Genomic DNA, 21,847 nt, shown 5'->3' on the forward strand with positions numbered 1-21,847 from the left:
TCCTTGTGTCCTTATTTTTACTGTAGACAGACACCATTAGATTTTGTCATCTCCCTTGTGTCCTTATTTTTACTTTAGACAGAGACCATTAGATTTTGTTGTCTCCCTTGTTTATTGATGTTGCCATATTATTTATTCAACTGTCAATACAACATAGCATCAAGGAAAAATGAGACAAAAGAAGAGAAAAAATTAGAAAAGAAGGGAAAGAATGGAACAAACACAAAACTAATGAAGATCATACAATGATTGACACCAAGAATCCTCTGAAATCTCCTGATGCATTTAAATTCTTAGCAATCATTTCATAAATTGCATTTAAGTACAGCTTTTATCAGTCATGTAATTTGAAACTAGCCAAAGCATTTACTGGGAAGTAGAAGTACATTAATGTTGTTATTACTGACTGCTTCAGGCCTCTCCGATGTCAGAATGTAACACCACATTAGCGTATTTTTTAATTTACAGAACTAATCAGAAAAAAAAGAAAATTATGGTCAGTGTTGGAGCACAACAACTTAATGTCACCCAATGTGTCAAGCTAATCTTTCAATATTTGTATGTCTACAAACCTGCACACTGTTCAACCATACACTTGATCTTTGATGTGATTTTCAATGATTGTGGGTCAGAGAAGCAAGTGGATGGTGTCAAAATTTGTCATCAACACCTTCCTAAACTTTGTCCTAAACTGTCTCATCCATTCCACTCCTATGTCACCTACCTATTTGTTAATCTCTCCATTCCAACTCCTTCATCACTTACCTATACACACTTAATCTCTCCATTCCAATTCTTACATCACCTTCCTATAATGTCTCAACACCTTCATCACCTTCCTATACTGTCTCAACACCTACATCACCTTCCTATACTGTCTCAACACCTTCCTATCTTGTCTCAACACCTACATCACCTTCCTATACTGTCTCAACACCTTCCTATCTTGTCTCAACACCTACATCACCTTCCTATACTGTATCAACACCTTCATCATCTTCCTATACTGTCTCAACATATACATCACCTTCCTATATTTGCTTAAACTCTCCATTCTAACTCCTACATCACTTACGTATACTCACGTAATCTCTTCATTCAATTTCCTACGTTACCTTCTTATCATGCATCGTGCATCGTGCGTCGTGTGTTGTGCGTCAGTAAACAATATAACATTTTCGACTTCTTATCAATATCCCCTGATCCAATTTCAATGAAATTTTGCAGAAACCTTCCCTGGTCTAACATGAACCAAAATTGTGAATGATACAGTCCCCAACCCCCTGGGCCTGAGGGACAGGGCCAAAAGTTATCAAATTGACTCAGATTTAAAAAATCTTCTTCTCAAGACCCATGTATTGTAGAATCAAATACTCTTCATGAATGGAAGCATGTCAAGGTGCTCTACCAAATTTGTGAATTTCATGGCCCCAGGGTCTGACATATCACCCTTGGGGAGGGGTAAAGTTTACTATAGTTTTTATAGGAAAACTATATTTTTTAGCATAATTTGTTTAATTTCCATTGGAAATATTTCAAATGAGGTTAGAATCATAAGTAAATGATGAAGGCTTGATGATATGCCCATTTTTATCTTGACTGACCCCAAGGGGCTGATGGGCGGGGCAAAAAGGGGTCAAATTGACTGAAATTTCAAAAATCTTCCTCTCAAGATCCAGATATGCTAGAATCAAATACTCTTCATGAATGGAAGCATCTTAAGGTGCTTTAATTACCAAAGTGAGTCTCATATTTCTTCTTTGGGGAAGGAATATTCTTATGTCCCCAAACGTAGTGGGGGGACATATTCTGTTTGCTTCATTTCTTTTTATTATTATTATTATTGTTATTATTTATATTATTCTTATTTCTTCTACTTTCTTCTGCCGGCGAGGTTTCCGACGCGTTTCTCAAAAACTATTGCATGGAATTTCACAAAACTTTACACACATATTCATACATGCAAGGCAGAGTGCAGGCCACTTGAAATTTTCCAATCGGTCATCTGAGCGGTCAGCTGTGGTCAAAATTTGGCCAAATTAGAGATATTGTCTGATTTTCGTGAAAATTGGTATATATGTATTAGATGGCACTCGCAGCAAAAAGGCATAGTCCATTTTTTATTCGGCCATTGATCATCCATCTGAGCGGTCAGCTGTGGTTAAAATTTGGCCAAATTAGAGATATTGTCTGATTTTCGTGAAAATTGGTATATATGTATTAGATGGCACTCGCAGCAAAAAGGCGTCCATTTTTCATTCGGCCATCGATCGGTCAGCTGTGGTCAAAATTTGGCCAAATTTCAGATATTGTCTGATTTTTGTGTTGGCCAAATTTAAGATATTGTTCAATTTTTTGTGAAAATTGGTATATATGTATTAGGTGGTACTATGAGCAAAATGGCGTAAGTCCATTTTTCATTTGGCCATCAGTCGGTCATCTGAGTGGTTAGCTGTGGTCAAAATTTGGCCAAATTTTAGATATTGTCTGATTTTCGTGAAAATTGGTATATATGTATTAGGTGGCACTCGGAGCAAATGGCGTAGTCCATTTTTCATTCGGTCATCTGAGTTGTCAGCTGTGGTCAAAATTTGGCCAAATTTTAGATATTGTCCGATTTGATTATTGTGATCATTTACTGCTGAAGGGGTCATTTGCGGGACATTTGTAATGGTCCCCATTACAATTAGTACTTGTTTTTAGACTTTACTGTAATTTCCTAGAAAAATTGTATTCTTCAGCATAATGTTTGTTATTTCCCACTGGAAATAACTTCATAAGAATTATCAGTAAAGGATGACAGTTTTGATGGAATGCATGTATTGACACTGTCTATATTCAGTGTCAGAATTTCTATTTCATGAAACTTGATAACTATCCTTTAACCTTTATATTCAATATTGCTTCTCTCAGGTGACCTTCAAGTCCGCTAGGCCTCTTGTCTAGGCCACCTGAGACAAAGTTTCATTTTGACCTATCGTTATCCCCTTTTGTCTGGCATCATGCGTTATGCACTGTGCGTTGTGCGCCCGTAAACTTTTAACATTTTCAACTTCTGGAAATCTCATGAACCAATTTCAGTGAAATTCTACGAAATCCATCCATGACTAAAAGTTCACCAAAATTTTAAACTATATTGCCCCAACCCTGAGGGGCCTGAGGAGTGCAGCTAAAAATGCTTAAATTGATTCAAACTTCCCAAAATCTTCTTCTCAAATCCCAGATATGTTAGAATCAAGTACACTTCATGGATGGAAAGGCCTTCAGAAGCTTTACCAAAATTGTAAATTCCATGACCCCAGGATTTGATATTTCCTCCGTGGGGATGGAGTAAACTTTACTATAGTTTAAATAGGAAAATCACATTTTTGAACGTTATTTGTTCATATTCTATTGGAAATAGTTCAAACCAGCATAGAATTAGTTTAAGATGATAGTTTAGTGAGATACACATATTGACCGCAGCTGACACCCAGGGGCTGTTTGGCAGGGCCAAAAATGGGTCAAATTGACCTAAATTTTTACAATCTTCTCAAATCCTAGGTATGGTAGAATCAATTATTATTCATGGATGGTGAGGCCTTCAAATGCTTTACCAAAATTGTAAATTTTATTACTCCAGGGTTTCACATTTCCAAATCAGAAGGGGGTAAAATTTACAATAGTATATATAGGAAAATTACAGTCACTGATCTAACAATGGTAGAGGGCTATAAATTTCCCCCCACCATCCCCCCGTACCTCATGGTATCAGTCCTTCATGTAACAATGGTAGAGAGCTATAAATAGTTCAAGTTTTAGGTTTGTTGGGTCAAGGTCATTACTATTTTTAGAAAATCAAGAGGCATGTTCATTGCATACAACTTCCTATTCTTACAACTGACCATAACACATAAGTACACACTTGTGATGGACCATATCACAATATTACACACTGGTGATGGACATAACACATAAGTACACACTTGTGATGGACTATTACACAGTATTACACACTGGTGATGGACATAATACATAAGTACACACTTGTGATGGACCATTACACAGTATTACACACTGGTGATGGACATAACACGTAAGTACACACTTGTGATGGACCATATCACAATATTACACACTGGTGATGGACATAACACATAAGTACACACTTGTGATGGACCATATCACAATATTACACACTGGTGATGGACATAACACATAAGTACACACTTGTGATGGACCATATCACAATATTACACACTGGTGATGGACATAACACATAATTACACACTTGTTATGACCTGTAACACATTATTACAACTGGTTATGTGCCATAACACATTATTACACACTGGTGATGGACCATTACACAGTATTACACACTGGTGATGTACCAAAACACAGTATTACACACTGGTGATGTACTATTACACAGTATTACACACTGGTGATGTACCATTACACAGTATTACACACTGGTGATGTACCAAAACACAATATTACACACTGGTGATGGACATAACACATAATTACACACTTGTTATGGCCTGTAACACATTATTACAACTGGTTATGTGCCATTACACAGTATTACACACTGGTGATGTACCATTACACAGTATTACACACTGGTGATGTACCAAAACACATTATTACACATTGGTGATGGACCTGTATTGTTATCTATTCCTTTGTTCCTTGAAGATCAGTTATAATGTAATTGCTGACTTCTATTTCAAATTAGTTCTATCTTTATAAATCATTTCAGTGTAACAGGTTGGAGGGACTGGATGGGGATATACAATGCTTTAGCAATACATGGTCTGCATGTTATCTTACCATGTCATGTTCACTTCTTACACATCCTGTTAGGCCAAGCCCTATATAAGTATGGTCCATGAGGCATCTCTTGTCCTATGGACATTGCCTAGTTTGTAGAGGACAATAATATCATCATAAGGACAAGGTCAAATCAAATTTCCTCATCTATTTATATATCATTATAAATACTACTTTTTTTGTAATTTTCAGGAAAAAGTTTAAAACTCGTTCAGGTGAGGTAGTTCGGCTAGTGGATCTATTAGACGAAGGAGTGAAGCGAGCAGAAATGAAACTTGTGGAAAAGGGTCGAGATAAGGTAGGTCGCTGTTCGTTAATCCTAAATAAATACCCTACATACTGTTTTAAATATGTACATTGAATTTGTGTGTTTAAACCTTTGATTTATTTATAAAATCACCAATATGTCTGTATACATTTGTTTTCACATCATAAATTTATAGACCAAAGTACATTAAGTTCAGTGAAAGGGTTTGTGTTTTATGCTGTTAAATTATTTAGAACTAGTAATACAGAATTCAAATAACATTCAGAGATGCTGTAATATGTCCTTGGTGATTTTGTTTACAACTGCTACAGGTCAAATCACTTCATCTGTTAATTGTGTTAAAGTCTTTAGATGTAACTTGTGTATACCCAAGAGACCCAGGGTAATGATATTTGACCTGAATTCAGAGAGTTTGGGATCTTCATGATAACCAGACTTTTGGAGAAAAAATGTTCTCTTTATGAACCAGATGATATCTTCTAACTATATGTTATCCTGTTTTTAATCTCTCCGAGATCACAAGGAGGTATTGTTTTTACCATTTCTATCATTCTATCAGTTCATCCAATTTCTGTTTCAGCAACATATCTCAGCTTCTTTTTGGTCTGATATGTCCTGAGATCAAAGGTCAAGATCACTTACTCTAAATAGAAAATTGTTTACTATACTATTATAATTTATAGATCTGTTTAGCCAATCAGATTGTTCCTGATGCTTTCTCGATGAAAGTGCTTTGGATTGCTTTTCAGGTCCTGAGGTCAAAGGTGCAGGTCTCTTAGTTACTATGTATAGAAAATTTGTTTGGCCATTTTTCTCAGAATTTATCTAGAGTGTCTATGAAGAAAATATTTATTTGAAATAGCTTTTTAGGTCCAGAGGTCAAAGATAAGATTCACTGTTACTATAGATACAAAACGTTTAGCCCCAATTTCTGTTAGACCAATTTATCTCAGATTTCATTCATTGCTTTCTGGAAGACAGTGTTTGTATGAGAAGGCTTTTTAGGTCCAGAAGACTACGATCAAAGTCACCCAGTATCAATGGAAAGCTTGTGGCTGTGCAATATGTTAGGTTCTTTTTCGGCCAATTCTACTCAGACTTCATTAAGATGGAGGCAAGTGTCTGACACAGGTATAAAAGACAGAACATTTGTCATCAGTGCAAAACATTTATTGAACAGGATAACATATGTAGTGATGGTCCTGGTAGCTTATGACAAAGGTTTACTGGTCCACAGTGGATTTACACATTAAATTTGTGGCGAGAGTTTATTTGTGGAAGGTTGTCTAGACATGATCTGCCAACATTGTTTGCACTTAAAGGATCACTCACCATGATTTGAGACAAAGGCACCTAGCTGTCAGACATCTCATTCTGTAATGGAAAGCTGATATACATTATTTCCCTTCCATTTTTTGGATGAAGACTTGACAAGAAAGTGTGATAGGAACAATGTATACACCACTTGAGACATCAAGAAACAATGGCTTCATTTGTGTGATGATTAAGATGCGTCAAACAAATTATTTATGTGAAAATTCTTGTTGTTACTTTCTTCCACTATGTTAAACCAGTTTATAGATGTCAAAAGCAAGTGAATTGGTTATTTTTAGGAATTTAAAGGTCTTCACAGCAGCCACTTTAAACTAAATCCTTGTTGGGAATCTCTATTTTGGTCTTGTAACTAAACCATTCAGGTTACAGGATCAAAGTGTAGTATAAAGAATCCTGTAAACATCTTAAATAACACAGCAATGGCCTTCACTTCTCTCATTATACTTACCAAAGACAGAAGATTTAAAATGAGGATGTAATATAATGACTTGACATACAATACTGACTCATAGGGATTAGCATCAACAACTACTGATTTGTGGGGATTTATGATATATACAACTTTTGTACTGATTAGGCTAAACGTACTCAGTACGCATAGCCTATTGCGACAGCCTTTCAGACAAAATTTAATTTTAGCTCACCTGGCATTCACTTTTTCCTTTAAACAACTTCTTCTCAATAATCCTTGGACCAGATGTTTAGATATTTGCCTGGTATGTTCCTAGGATGAAGCCTGACTAAGTTGTGAAAGGAAATTACCTTGACCTATATTCAAGGTCACAGGGGTCAGATTTGTTAAAACATTTAAACGATTTCTTCTCATGAACTAAAATTCTTAGAGGAATTATATTTGGCTGGTATCTTCTTAGGATGAAGCCTGACAAATTTTGGGAAAAGAAATTACCTTGACTAATATTCAAGGTCACAGGGGTCAAATTTGTCAAAATATTTAAGTGACTTCTCATGAACTAAAGGGTCTTTTAGGGGTATGATATTTGGCTGGTAAGTTCCCAAGATGAAGTCTGACAAAGTTTGTGAAAAACAAATGATTTTGACCTATGTTCAAGGTTACAGGGGTCAATTTCTTTTAAAATATTTAAATGACTTCTTCTCATGAACTTTCAGGCAAGAGGCATGATATTTGGTTTGTATATATAGATATATATATGTACACAAGGTAGGCACTACAGGCCCATTGGGCCTCTTGTTTCTACAAGTACTGATTTGTGGGGATTTTTGGTTTAGATAACTACTGATTTGTGGGGATATTATATCTATAATACTGATTTGTGGGGATATGATATCTATAATACTGATTTGTAGGGATATGATATCTATAATACTGATTTGTGGGGATATGATATCTATAATACTGATTTGTGGGGATATGATATCTATAATACTGATTTGTAGGGATATGGTATCTATAATACTGATATGGTATCTACAATACTGATTTGTGGGATATGGTATCTATAATACTGATTTGTAGGGATATGGTATCTATAATACTGATTTGTGGGGATATGATATCTATAATACTGATTTGTGGGGATATGATATCTATAATACTGATTTGTGGGTATGTGATATCTATAATACTGATTTGTAGGGATATGGTATCTATAATACTGATTTGTGGGGATATTGTGGGGATATGGATATCTATAATACTGATTTGTGGGATATGATATCTATAATACTGATTTGTGGGGATATGATATCTATAATACTGATTTGTGGGGATATGATATCTATAATACTGATTTGTGGGATATTGTGATATCTATAATACTGATGGATATGATATCTATAATACTGATTTGTGGGGATGTGACATCTATAATACTGATTTGTGGGGATATGACATCTATAATACTGATTTGTGGTTATGTGATATCTATAATACTGATTTGTAGGGATATGATATCTATAATACTGATTTGTGGGGATATGATATCTATAATACTGATTTGTGGGGATATGATATCTATAATACTGATTTGTGGGATATGGTATCTATAATACTGATTTGTGGGGATATGATATCTATAATACTGATTTGTGGGGATATGATATCTACATCTATAATACTTATTTGTAGGGATATGATATCTATAATACTGATTTGTGGGGATATGATATCTATAATACTGATTTGTGGGATATATGATATCTATAATACTGATTTGTGGGGATATGATATCTATAATACTGATTTGTGGGGATATGATATCTATAATACTGATTTGTAGGGATATGATATCTATATCTGATTTGTATAATACTGATTTGTGGGGATATGATATCTATAATCTGATATCTATAATACTGATTTGTGGGGATATGGTATCTATAATACTGATTTGTGGGGATATGGTATCTATAATACTGATTTGTGGGGATATGATATCTACAATACTGATTTGTGGGGATATGATATCTATAATACTGATTTGTGGGATATGGTATCTATAATACTGATTTGTGGGGATATGATATCTATAATACTGATTTGTGGGGATATGATATCTGTAATATTGATTTGTGGGGATATGATATCTGTAATACTGATTTGTGGGGATATGATATCTATAATACTGATTTGTGGGGATATGATATCTACAATACTGATTTGTGGGGATATGATATCTATAATACTGATTTGTAGGGATATGTGATATCTATAATACTGATTTGTGGGTATGTGATATCTATAATACTGATTTGTGGGGATATGATATCTATAATACTGATTTGTAGGGATATGATATCTATAATACTGATTTGTGGGGATATGATATCTATAATACTGATTTGTGGGGATATGATATCTATAATACTGATTTGTAGGGATATGATATCTATAATACTGATTTGTAGGGATATGATATCTATAATACTGATTTGTGGGGATATGATATCTATAATACTGATTTGTGGGGATATGATATCTATAATACTTATTTGTAGGGATATGATATCTATAATACTGATTTGTGGGGATATGATATCTGTAATACTGATTTGTAGGGATATGATATCTATAATACTGATTTGTGGGTATGTGATATCTATAATACTGATTTGTGGGGATATGATATCTATAATACTGATTTGTGGGGATATGGTATCTACAATACTGATTTGTAGGGATATGATATCTATAATACTGATTTGTGGGGATATGATATCTGTAATACTGATTTGTGGGGATATGGTATCTACAATATGATATCTATAATACTGATTTGTGGGATATGGTATCTATAATACTGATTTGTGGGGATATGATATCTATAATACTGATTTGTGGGGATATGATATCTACAATACTGATTTGTGGGGATATGATATCTATAATACTGATTTGTAGGGATATGATATCTGTAATACTGATTTTTGGGGATATGGTATCTATAATACTGATTTGTGGGGATATGGTATCTATAATACTGATTTGTGGGGATATGGTATCTATAATACTGATTTGTAGGGATATGGTATCTATAATACTGATTTGTGGGATATGGTATCTACAATACTGATTTGTAGGGATATGAGATCTATAATACTGATTTGTGGGGATATGATATCTATAATACTGATTTGTGGGTATGTGATATCTACAACTAGTGTTATTTTTCTTTCTGTTGATATAAGGTAGGATTAGGGATTCATAACTCCATTGGCAAGGTAACTCGTACAAATCTTTGTGTAATCAAGACCAGTTTTTATACACAGTCAGTTTAATGCTTTAAGAGGTTAACAGAATTCCTTGTGATTCTCCTAGGTCAGTGTCAATCAATATGGCTCAATTTCAGTGTTATTGTACACTGCCCCCTATATATAATGTACTCATATCGTGCCAGTAAAATATATGTATCTAAAATGTGCTCAGGATTCATGTCTAGACATAACATCAGCTCTCTGTGCAAAACAGGACCGGCTCCAACATCACAAAGAGAAGTGTTTTTCAATATGTGTTAAGATATTATTCACCTGCATGTCCTGTCTTCGACCAACAATATTAGACATTGTGCCCTCTGTGATCTATAGTTTTCAGATGAATAAGAATGCATGGATTCCTTACTGTGTCCCTTTCTTTCCATTCCCATATTCATCAGACATTGTCATTAGGTATTATGAAGTATGATTGTAAACCTTACCATCTCCCATGAAGACAATCCTTTTGGGGTCAGTCTGTAACTGACTCTCTAGCTGACATGGAGTTTTAGGATCTAAGATCTGATCTTATCAAAACACATTTAAAAAATTGTAACTTTCAACTATAAATACACGAAAAGTAAAAAAAAAAATTCATCAAACAGGTTTATTGTTTCTGTGAATATTATTATTATTATTTTTTTTTTTTTGCAATTGGTCATAATTTTTTAAAAGTACATAAGATATTGCAAAAATGTTATATATTTTAGAACATTTTATTTTTCAATAGCCTTTAAACACTATTGTTGGATTATATATGTAGTGGTGGTAACACTACTAAGATGAACAAACTGAAGTAGACTGTAACTTTCATTTAAAGGTCAAAGGTAACTATAGCTACTCCATGTAGAAATCAAAGTTGACTATATAAATATCATGTAGAGGTCAAAGGTGATTATAATTATCATGTAGAGGTCAAAGGTGATTGAGTATAACCATCATATAGAGGTCAAAAGTAACTGAATTATTATGTCATGTAGAGGTCAAAGGTGATTATAATTATCATGTAGAGGTCAAAGGTGACTATGTAAGATGTTAATTGTGATCACTTTATTTTCAGGAATTAACAAAGGAGGAAATGAAAAAGGCAATGGAGGCAGTAGCATATGGATGTATAAAATACAATGATCTATCTCATAATCGTAACCATGAGTATATCTTCTCCTTTGATAGGGTAAGTTTTTTATCATAACCTTCACCTGATAGGGTCAATAATTCAGAAAAATTGTAGAAAAATATAAAAAAATATTGCTTTATACATGCATGTTTTCTGATGTGAAATACTGGGACTTTTTGTGTGGCTGTTGTTACAATAAATGAATTCCTAGCAGAGATCTGACATGATACACTTGGTATTTGTAATGATAGGATGATAAATGTATCAGTACTATTAAAGGCTTATAAGGATGAATGTCAACAACACACAGTGTAAGATCATTTGTTCTACCAAAAACACTGACATTTAGGTAATCTCTACTATCTCTATATTGTGGGTAGTCTTTGTTATATTGACATTTTACAATATCAGCTGTATAATGCCAATGTGGGGGACTAGAGATTTGTAGGCAAACTATCCTACCTCCATGTACATATAGAATCATCTGTAGGTTGTACAGTTATCTGTATGTTATATACTTTCTGTATGTTATATACTTACCTGTATGTTATACACCTACCTGTATGTTATATGCTTACCTGTATGTTATACAGCTACCTGTGTTTTATATACTTTCTGTATGTTATATACTTACCTGTATGTTATAAACCTACCTGTATGTTATATACTTACCTGTATGTTATATACTTATCTGTATGTTATACACCTACCTGTATGTTATATACTTACCTGTATGTTATATACCTACCTGTATGTTATATACTTACCTGTATGTTATACACCTACCTGTATGTTATATACTTACTTGTATGTTATATACTTATCTGTATGTTATACACCTACCTGTATGTTATATGCTTACCTGTATGTTATACAGCTACCTGTATTTTATATACTTTCTGTATGTTATATACTTACCTGTATGTTATAAACCTACCTGTATGTTATATACTTACCTGTATGTTATATACTTATCTGTATGTTATACACCTACCTGTATGTTATATACTTACCTGTATGTTATATACCTACCTGTATGTTATATACTTACCTGTATGTTATACACCTACCTGTATGTTATATACTTACTTGTATGTTATATACTTATCTGTATGTTATATACCTACCTGTATGTTATATAGTTATCTGTTCGTTATACACCTACCTATGTAAAACCATACTTTTAAATTGTACTTGTATGTTATACACAACATCTATGTGATACACTACCTGTATGTTATACACTACCTACATGTTATACACTAACTACCTATATGTTACCTGTATATTATACACTTCCTGTATGTAACTTGCATGTTATATACCTATATATTATAGATCCATATTTACATGTAACTTGATCGTTTGTAGATGTTAGATGACCGAGGAAACACTGCTGCCTACCTGTTGTATGCCTACACTCGAATAAGGTGAGCTTTCAAGATGAAACTTTTTAGAGAAAGTAGATACAGGTAGTAATGATATAGACTAGATACAGGAAGTAATGATATAGACTAGATACAGGTAGTAATGATATAGACTAGATGCAGGTAGTAATGGCTAGATACAGGTAGTAATGATATAGACTAGATACAGGCAGTAATGATATAGACTAGATACAGGCAGTAATGATATAGACTAGATACAGGCAGTAATGATATAGACTAGATACAGGTAGTAATGACTAGATATAGGTAGTAATGATATAGACTAGATACAGGTAGTAATGACTAGATATAGGTGGTAATGACTAGATATAGGTAGTAATGATATAGACTAGATACAGGCAGTAATGATATAGACTAGATACAGGTAGTAATGATATAGACTAGATATAGGTAGTAATGGCTAGATATAGGTAGTAATGATATAGACTAGATATGGGTAGTAATGGCTAGATATAGGTAGTAATGATATAGACTAGATATAGGTAGTAATGATATAGACTAGATACAGGTAGTAATGACTAGATATAGGTAGTAATGATATAGACTAGATACAGGCAGTAATGATATAGACTAGATACAGGCAGTAATGATATAGACTAGATACAGGTAGTAATGACTAGATATAGGTAGTAATGATATAGACTAGATACAGGTAGTAATGACTAGATATAGGTGGTAATGACTAGATATAGGTAGTAATGATATAGACTAGATACAGGCAGTAATGATATAGACTAGATACAGGTAGTAATGATATAGACTAGATATAGGTAGTAATGGCTAGATATAGGTAGTAATGATATAGACTAGATATAGGTAGTAATGGCTAGATATAGGTAGTAATGATATAGACTAGATATAGGTAGTAATGATATAGACTAGATACAGGTAGTAATGACTAGATATAGGTAGTAATGATATAGACTAGATACAGGTAGTAATGACTAGATATAGGTGGTAATGATATAGACTAGATACAGGTAGTAATGACTAGATATAGGTGGTAATGACTAGATATAGGTGGTAATGATATAGACTAGATACAGGTAGTAATGACTAGATATAGGTAGTAATGATATAGACTAGATATAGGTGGTAATGACTAGATATAGGTGGTAATGATATAGACTAGATACAGGTAGTAATGACTAGATATAGGTAGTAATGATATAGACTAGATACAGGTAGTAATGACTAGATATAGGTGGTAATGACTAGATATAGGTGGTAATGATATAGGCTAGAGAAAGCCATAATTTAATGTTTAGCTCTACTCAAGAAATAGCCAATGTTCAACAAATTGATTATTTCTACCAAACTTGCTTATATGGATCTGTGATGTGGTTAGGTCCTAGAAATTGATAGAAAAAACTCCTTGGATACCCATCAATAACTTTTTGTTAAGTCTATAGTAACCATCAGCCTAAAGACTGGCCTCTTGGGAATTTGACTATGCCAATTTAGCGGTAAATGTGTGAGTTCAGCTAACGAGTCTATTGTTGAAGGCTGTGATCTACCATTCAATCTACTGAATGCCAACAAAGACGGGTAATCACCCTGACTTTATCATTAAAGATGAATGATCACATACAAATTATCTAGATATGGGAAGTTTTTTATATAAAATGTTACAGCCTTGGACAGAACCTGTGTAGTTATGGAATACAATGACGCTGGTTTTCGGCATTGCTTAAATACTGAAGTCTTTTTACCATCATTAATTTGACACGACATTCAAACTCAATATGGTAATTCAGGTAGAGTGGGGTGAATTTATAAATCCCACTTTTATTAAGGCAAGACAATTTTCTGCCTGAATTTTCGGAATATAGTCTGTCTAAAGATGAAGACTAGTTCTGACAATCCTGTGACTTCTCTAAGAAACTTCTGACACTGAGGACTACTGGTCATCAATGTTTGAATTCTGTGGACGTCCCAGTGATGCATGTCTCTTTAAAGTTCTCAAGTAAATCCTGCTCATTTAAGTAACACCTTAAGTTTTTTTGTGACATTTACAATATTCTACCTTATATCTTCAAACATTGAACATCCCAATCAGAGTGATGTTTACGTTGGTAGTTTTTGTGTGTGGTTCCTTGTCAATGGCCAGAAAAAGTCAACATACCACTGTACACTAATTCCAGTTAAATGTGTGTAAAAGAAAGCTTGAAAGGATTTCAATAAATGATATACTAGCAGAAAAAAAAAATGTGCATGTTTTAAATGTTTATGTATTGCTCAATTTGATTAATTAGAACTTGGAACTTTACACAGGTAACATGTGTATGCCTGTCTGTCTGGCCCAGGTCTTCATTTTCTTATTTATTTTGGCCAGCAGTCAGTCACAAACACATTTGTTGTGCCTAAACCTGTAACACACAAAACCAGCACAACTTTGAAAATCATCTTTGATACGCCATGCCAAGGTTCAGTAAAACTGACATGCTACCCCGTACGCATGATCGAAGATGTGTACGTCATATTGACATTGTCAGACAATTTAGTGTGCTCCAAAATACTGTAGAGGCCTTGTGGAGATGGTACCAACAGTTTGGGACCACCAGAGACTGCCCTCAATCAGGACATCTACACGTAATTTCTAATTGCCAAGATATGTATATCTGGGTTGTTAATCTCTGTGAAGGACTCAGAACTGCTTCTTTTACGGCTATATAAGTACTCAGGGCCTTAGAGTAATTAGTCTCGGAATGGTACATAATCAGTTGCTTGAACAAGACAGACACCCACAACGTTCAGCCATACGTCCTGTTCTCCAGCAATATCATTGTGTATCACGTTTAGCCTGGTGTAGATGATGCCTACACTTCACATGGCAAGACTGGGTATGTGTTCTTCTCACAGTTGAGCACAGATTTCATCTCGACTGCAGCAACTGTTGTTCTAGAGCGTTCCTTTGTGTGGGTGAATGTTTCCATGACAGTTGTGTGATTTGACAATGTCCGTTTAGTGGAGGTAATGTCATGGTGTGGGGTGGCATCTCTTTCCCTGACAGAACAGCTCTTGTGGTTTTGGACGGCACACTGACTGGCATCAGAGTCAGATACCATGATGAAATATGCAGCCATGTAACATCATGCTTCCACAGGATAACACTTGCCCGCACATTGTGTAAGCCCTCACCAACTTCTTGATCAAGAACAATGCAAATGTGCTGCCCTGGCCGGCAGTGGCACAGGATATGTCGCCTATAGAACACATGTGGGATGAGATGCAGCATCGCCTCCAAAATCAACCGTTGACATTACCTGACCTGTCACGTGCGCTTGTGAGAATATGAGAGTATTCCCTAGGCAATTTTTAGCACACTTGTTGCATCAGTGAGGTGTCATTGTCAAGCATGCGTTGATGCCAATGGTAGACATACATGGTATTGATGTCCTTAACTTTGTCTAGAGAACATCTGTGAAAACTCTATCCAAGACACTGATTTCTTATATACCTTGTGAAATATAGCATATTATACCCATGAACAGTTTCTTTTTTCCACTAGTATATATACTTAGGTTCTCTGCTTGTTTTGGTTGGGAGGGTAATGCTTACCTAAATACAAATCAAGATGAAATTTCATGTATATTGTATGAGGAAGGGATCAGTTGGCAACTACATGAAAACAGGCCTACTGGTATATTGATAGGAGTTATATACCTTCAATTTGTACGACTTTGTGGAGTCGTAATTTTACTGAGATGTTACCAGGAGTAACGAACATCACATAAAAAACTGCCATGAAGTGAAATTATCCACAAATTAGGTTTCGCATGAACTGAAGAAAACACGGCTTACAAATAACAATGGCTGGAGAAGATCTTAATATAATTTTAATAGATCAATATGATAGTTTTGTTTTGAATTTCTCATATTAGTTTGCCAGAAGCATGTTGAAATAAAAATTTCTTGACAATGGTTTGTCAGCCTATATTAGCCTAATGATAGTTTATATCCTGTTTTTCCTGTAATATGACAAGCTGTACACGCCATGTATCACATTTATATATATAATACATTAAAGTCTGATATAGGAGTATACACTGTCTGGTAGCCCTGTTTTGACAATAACAATTAATTCGACTGTGTAACCAGACCAGTTAGGCTACTGCGTTGTAACGTGTCAGAAGTCACAATTATTACACTGTTCCCGGTATGTATAGGATCTTAATTAATTTTCCATTTGAAATGTGAATTTATGAAACAAATCTTAGAATTTTTCTTGTTAGTGAGCCTTTGGCAATGTAAAACAAAATAATTTTGATGAGTATTTTTCATCAGGCATATAAAAGATGGAAACAAATTGAATATTCGTTTTATCACATGATCAATTTTTCAAGCATTTATGGTATAAAATGGATATTTCTACATCAAACTTAATGTTACATTTGTTAAAGTTTCATCACAATAAACTATATCACTCATGTGTAATATGCAAAAATTTGACATGAGCATAATTCACTGAATAACCAGACAATTATGTGATAATGAATTGTACTGTATATAGAAACTGTTATATATTTTATGTATTAAAATTCCTGTTAATATCAGATCACAGACAGGTTATTGATGATTTCTTAACTACCAAATTATCCACCTATTCTTTATGAATAATAATTTCAGATATTGAAAAATGATGAATAGAAGAATGTGAATACATTACAACATAAATTCTAACTTTCAGGTCTATTGCTCGTACAGCCCAAGTTTCTCCTCACCAATTAAAGGATGCTGCAGCGAAGACAAAAATTATGCTTGACCATCCAAAGGAATTGAAGCTTGCTAAGTGCCTGCTGAGATTCCCCGAGGTTATTCTCAAGTGTCTTGACGATCTCCTCATACATACTCTATGTGACTTCCTGTATGAGGTGGCTACTACCTTCTCAGAGTTCTACGACAACTGTTACTGTGTAGAGAAAGACAAAGCAGGTGTGTATACATTTATCAGTGGCGTTAGCTAAACAATACAAATTGGACGGAAAATATACTAACCTGTAAATCTCACACAACTACCACACATCTATATCTACCTGTAAATCACGCACAACAACCACACATCTATATCTACCTGTAAATCTCACACAACTACAACACATCTATATCTACCTGTAAATCTCACACAACAACCACACATCTATATCTACCTATAAATCTCACACAACAACCACACATCTATATCTACCTGTAAATCTCTCTCACACAACAACCACACATCTATATCTACCTGTAAATCACACACAATAACCACACATCTATATCTACCTGTAAATCACACACAACAACCACACATCTATATCTACCTGTAAATCACACACAATAACCACACATCTATATCTACCTGTAAATCACACACAACAACCACACATCTATATCTACCTGTAAATCACACACAACAACCACACATCAATATCTACCTGTAAATCTCACACAACAACCACACATCTATATCTACCTGTAAATCTCACACAACAGCCACACATCTATATCTACCTGTAAATCTCACACAACAACCACACATCTATATCTACCTGTAAATCACACACAACAACCACACATCTATATCTACCTGTAAATCTCACACAACAGCCACACATCTATATCTACCTGTAAATCACACACAATCACACACAACAACCACACATCTATATCTACCTGTCACACAATCAACCACACATCTACCTGTAAATCACACACAATAACCACACATCTATATCTACCTGTCACACAAATCACACACAATAACCACACATCTATATCTACCTGTAAATCACACACAACAACCACACATCTATATCTACCTGTAAATCACACACAACAACCACACATCTATATCTACCTGTAAATCACACACAATAACCACACATCTATATCTACCTGTAAATCACACAACAACCACACACACACAATAACCACACATCTAAATCACACACAATAACCACACATCTATATCTACCTGTAAATCACACACAACAACCACACATCTATATCTACCTGTAAATCACACACAACAACCACACATCTATATCTACCTGTAAATCACACACAACAACCACACATCTATATCTACCTGTAAATCACACACAACAACCACACATCTATATCTACCTGTAAATCACACACAACAACCACACATCTATATCTACCTGTAAATCACACACAATAACCACACATCTATATCTACCTGTAAATCACACACAATAACCACACATCTATATCTACCTGTAAATCACACACAACAACCACACATCTATATCTACCTGTAAATCACACACAACAACCACACATCTATATCTACTCGTAAATCTTACACAACAACCACACATCTATATCTACCTGTAAATCACACACAATAACCACACATCTATATCTACCTGTAAATCACACACAACAACCACACATCTATATCTACCTGTAAATCTCACACAACAACCACACATCTATATCTACTCGTAAATCTTACACAACAACCACACATCTATATCTACCTGTAAATCTCACACAGTATATTATGAAGGTCCTTTGGTTTCAATTAAGATTTTAATGTTATAAAAATGTATGTTTTAGATTTCACTGTTATAAGGTTTTGTAAAGAAATATTTCTGATCAATATATTATTCTTGAATTTTTATCTCATTTTGATAAAGTTGCAAATTTCCATTATGAAAATTAAGAAAGAGAAATTAAAAAAATGAAAACTTTATGCTTCTTGATGGAAGTTCAAGACCAGAAGCAATCACAATATGGGTCTTTAATTTCTGTTTGAGAAAACTATCCTGAAGTTAGATTTTTTCACATGAATGCCAACGTTCTTTTAATCAAACATCTTTGATTTGAATTTTGTTCGATACTGGAAACGTCTTACATTTTCTTCCGTCCAATGGAAATGGTGTGACAATATCAAATGAATGGATTTAATTTCTGCAATCCATATCTTTTAACTGAGAAAATTACAAAATTTTACGGAGCATTAGAAACAATTGACGAGCAGGATGCAATTAGACGAGATTTTGTGTGGTTACAGTGACACATTGGTAGATTTAATGGTTCTTTACAGATGCTACAATGTTATTTTCAATCACAATCCAGAGCTGTCTGAGCCTAGCCTCAGTTTTTTTTTATTTTTCTGAAGCTCCAATAATATCAATACCAGGTTTTTTAACTCTGCATAATACAATGGATTTTATGAATCTAAATTTGTAGTGTTTGGTATAAGAGTATATTTTTTCTGCAATTCTTATTTAAAAGTGTGAATTTTTTACACTTACAAATATTAGGGTCCATTGTCATACTGATCAGTGTAGATGTTGAGTGTCTATTGGATTACACTGTGTACCTATATCATCTGTTATCAAAATGGAAACTGCTCACTTCATTACCAGGAACAGATAATCTACCGTATGTAAAATTCAAAAGTGCAAGGAAACATGAATCATCCTAATTTACTCAATCCTATGCTGTAATTCTGCTGCATCACCAACAGTAGACTTAAATGATACAAATTCTGATGTAAATCTTGAGGAATGAGGCCATAGACAGAGAGATAAAAATAGATCAAACATGTATTGATTTAGTTGCACTTTATATTAGGTTGGATGCAAAACAAATGTCTGTTTATGGAATATGACATCTTGTACCTTCTTATAGAAAGTGCCCCAGGCTTTAATGAAGCACAGCTGTTTATAGATCTTACATGTATACTGTACTGTTATCTACTGTATCATATAAACATTACATAATGTAAATGTGACTTATCATACATCATTACATTATATTGACGTACCTTATCATACATCATTACATTATATTGATGTCTTTTATCATACATCATTACATTGTATTGATGTACCTTATCATACATCATTACATTGTATTGATGTACCTTATCATACATCATTGCATTATATTGATGTACCTTATCATACATCATTACATTGTATTGATGTACCTTATCATACATCATTACATTATATTGATGTACCTTATCATACATCATTACATTATATTGATGTATTACATTGTATTGATGTACCTTATCATACATCATTACATTGTATTGACATACCTTATCATACATCATTACATTGTATTGATGTACTTTATCATACATCATTACATTGTATTGATGTATTACATTGTATTGACGTACCTTATCATACATCATTACATTATGTTGATGTATTACATTGTATTGACGTACCTTATCATACATCATTACTTTATATTGATGTAATTTATCATACATCATTACATTATATTGATGTATTACATTGTATTGATGTACCTTATCATACATCATTACATTATATTGATGTACCTTATCATACATCATTACATTGTATTAATGTACCTTATATACAGCATTACAATGTATTAATGTACCTTATATACAGCATTACAATGTATTAATGTACCTTATCATACATCATTACATCGACTAGATGTACATTACATACATTATTACATTGTATTTATCTACATTAATACAATGTGTACAGTAATATATATAATATATTTCAGTATACTTTACACTGATATAATCGTAATGGATTTTAACACAATGCACATAGTAATAAACATAATACATTTTTAGCCCACCAGCATCAAAATGGTGGGCTATTCAAATTGCCCGATGTACTAGTCTGTTTTCTGTCTGTCCATCAATTATTGTTATCAAAGTTCTCAAATTTCATATGTATGTTTCTCTTGGTCTCTAGTTGTGCCTCTTAGATTATATGAATGACCAGAAAAACAAAATGGCTGACAGGTGGCCATCTTATAATTTTACTTCTTAAGTAGTACAGGATGAATCTCTCTCAAATTTCATATGTATGCTTCTCTTGGTCTCTAGTTGTGCCTCTTGGATTTTATGAATGACCAGAAAAACAAAATGGCTGACAGGTGGCCATCTTATAATTTTACTTCTCAAGTAGTACAGGATGGATCTCTCTCAAATTTCGTTTATATGTTCTCCCTTGGTCCCTTGTTTTGCCATTTTAATTTGGGGACTGATGCGGTAACCTAAATGACTGACAGGAGGCCATTTCATCAAGTCAATAAGATGAGCACCAGCATGTGTGGAAATCATCTACAAATGTACATGTCAAGAGTGTGAAGTTTTAATTCATT

At 33.9% G+C, this 21,847-nt stretch overlaps 1 protein-coding gene across 1 annotated transcript in view; it reads left to right on the forward strand.

The window, feature by feature from the left end:
- Positions 1-21,847, forward strand: part of LOC132547033 (arginine--tRNA ligase, cytoplasmic-like) — a 122,662-nt gene that overhangs the window by 80,193 nt on the left and 20,622 nt on the right. The window contains exons 11-14 of the mRNA XM_060210784.1: positions 5,011-5,116; positions 11,211-11,324; positions 12,639-12,697; positions 17,406-17,650. Of these exons, the coding sequence (XP_060066767.1) occupies positions 5,011-5,116; positions 11,211-11,324; positions 12,639-12,697; positions 17,406-17,650 (524 nt within the window). The remainder of the gene's footprint in view (positions 1-5,010; positions 5,117-11,210; positions 11,325-12,638; positions 12,698-17,405; positions 17,651-21,847) is intronic.

Source organism: Ylistrum balloti, unplaced genomic scaffold, assembly GCF_031769215.1.
Source record: "Ylistrum balloti isolate Yb309-2 unplaced genomic scaffold, AGI_CSIRO_Ybal_v1 Utg369612, whole genome shotgun sequence".
Lineage (NCBI taxonomy): Eukaryota > Metazoa > Mollusca > Bivalvia > Pectinida > Pectinidae > Ylistrum > Ylistrum balloti.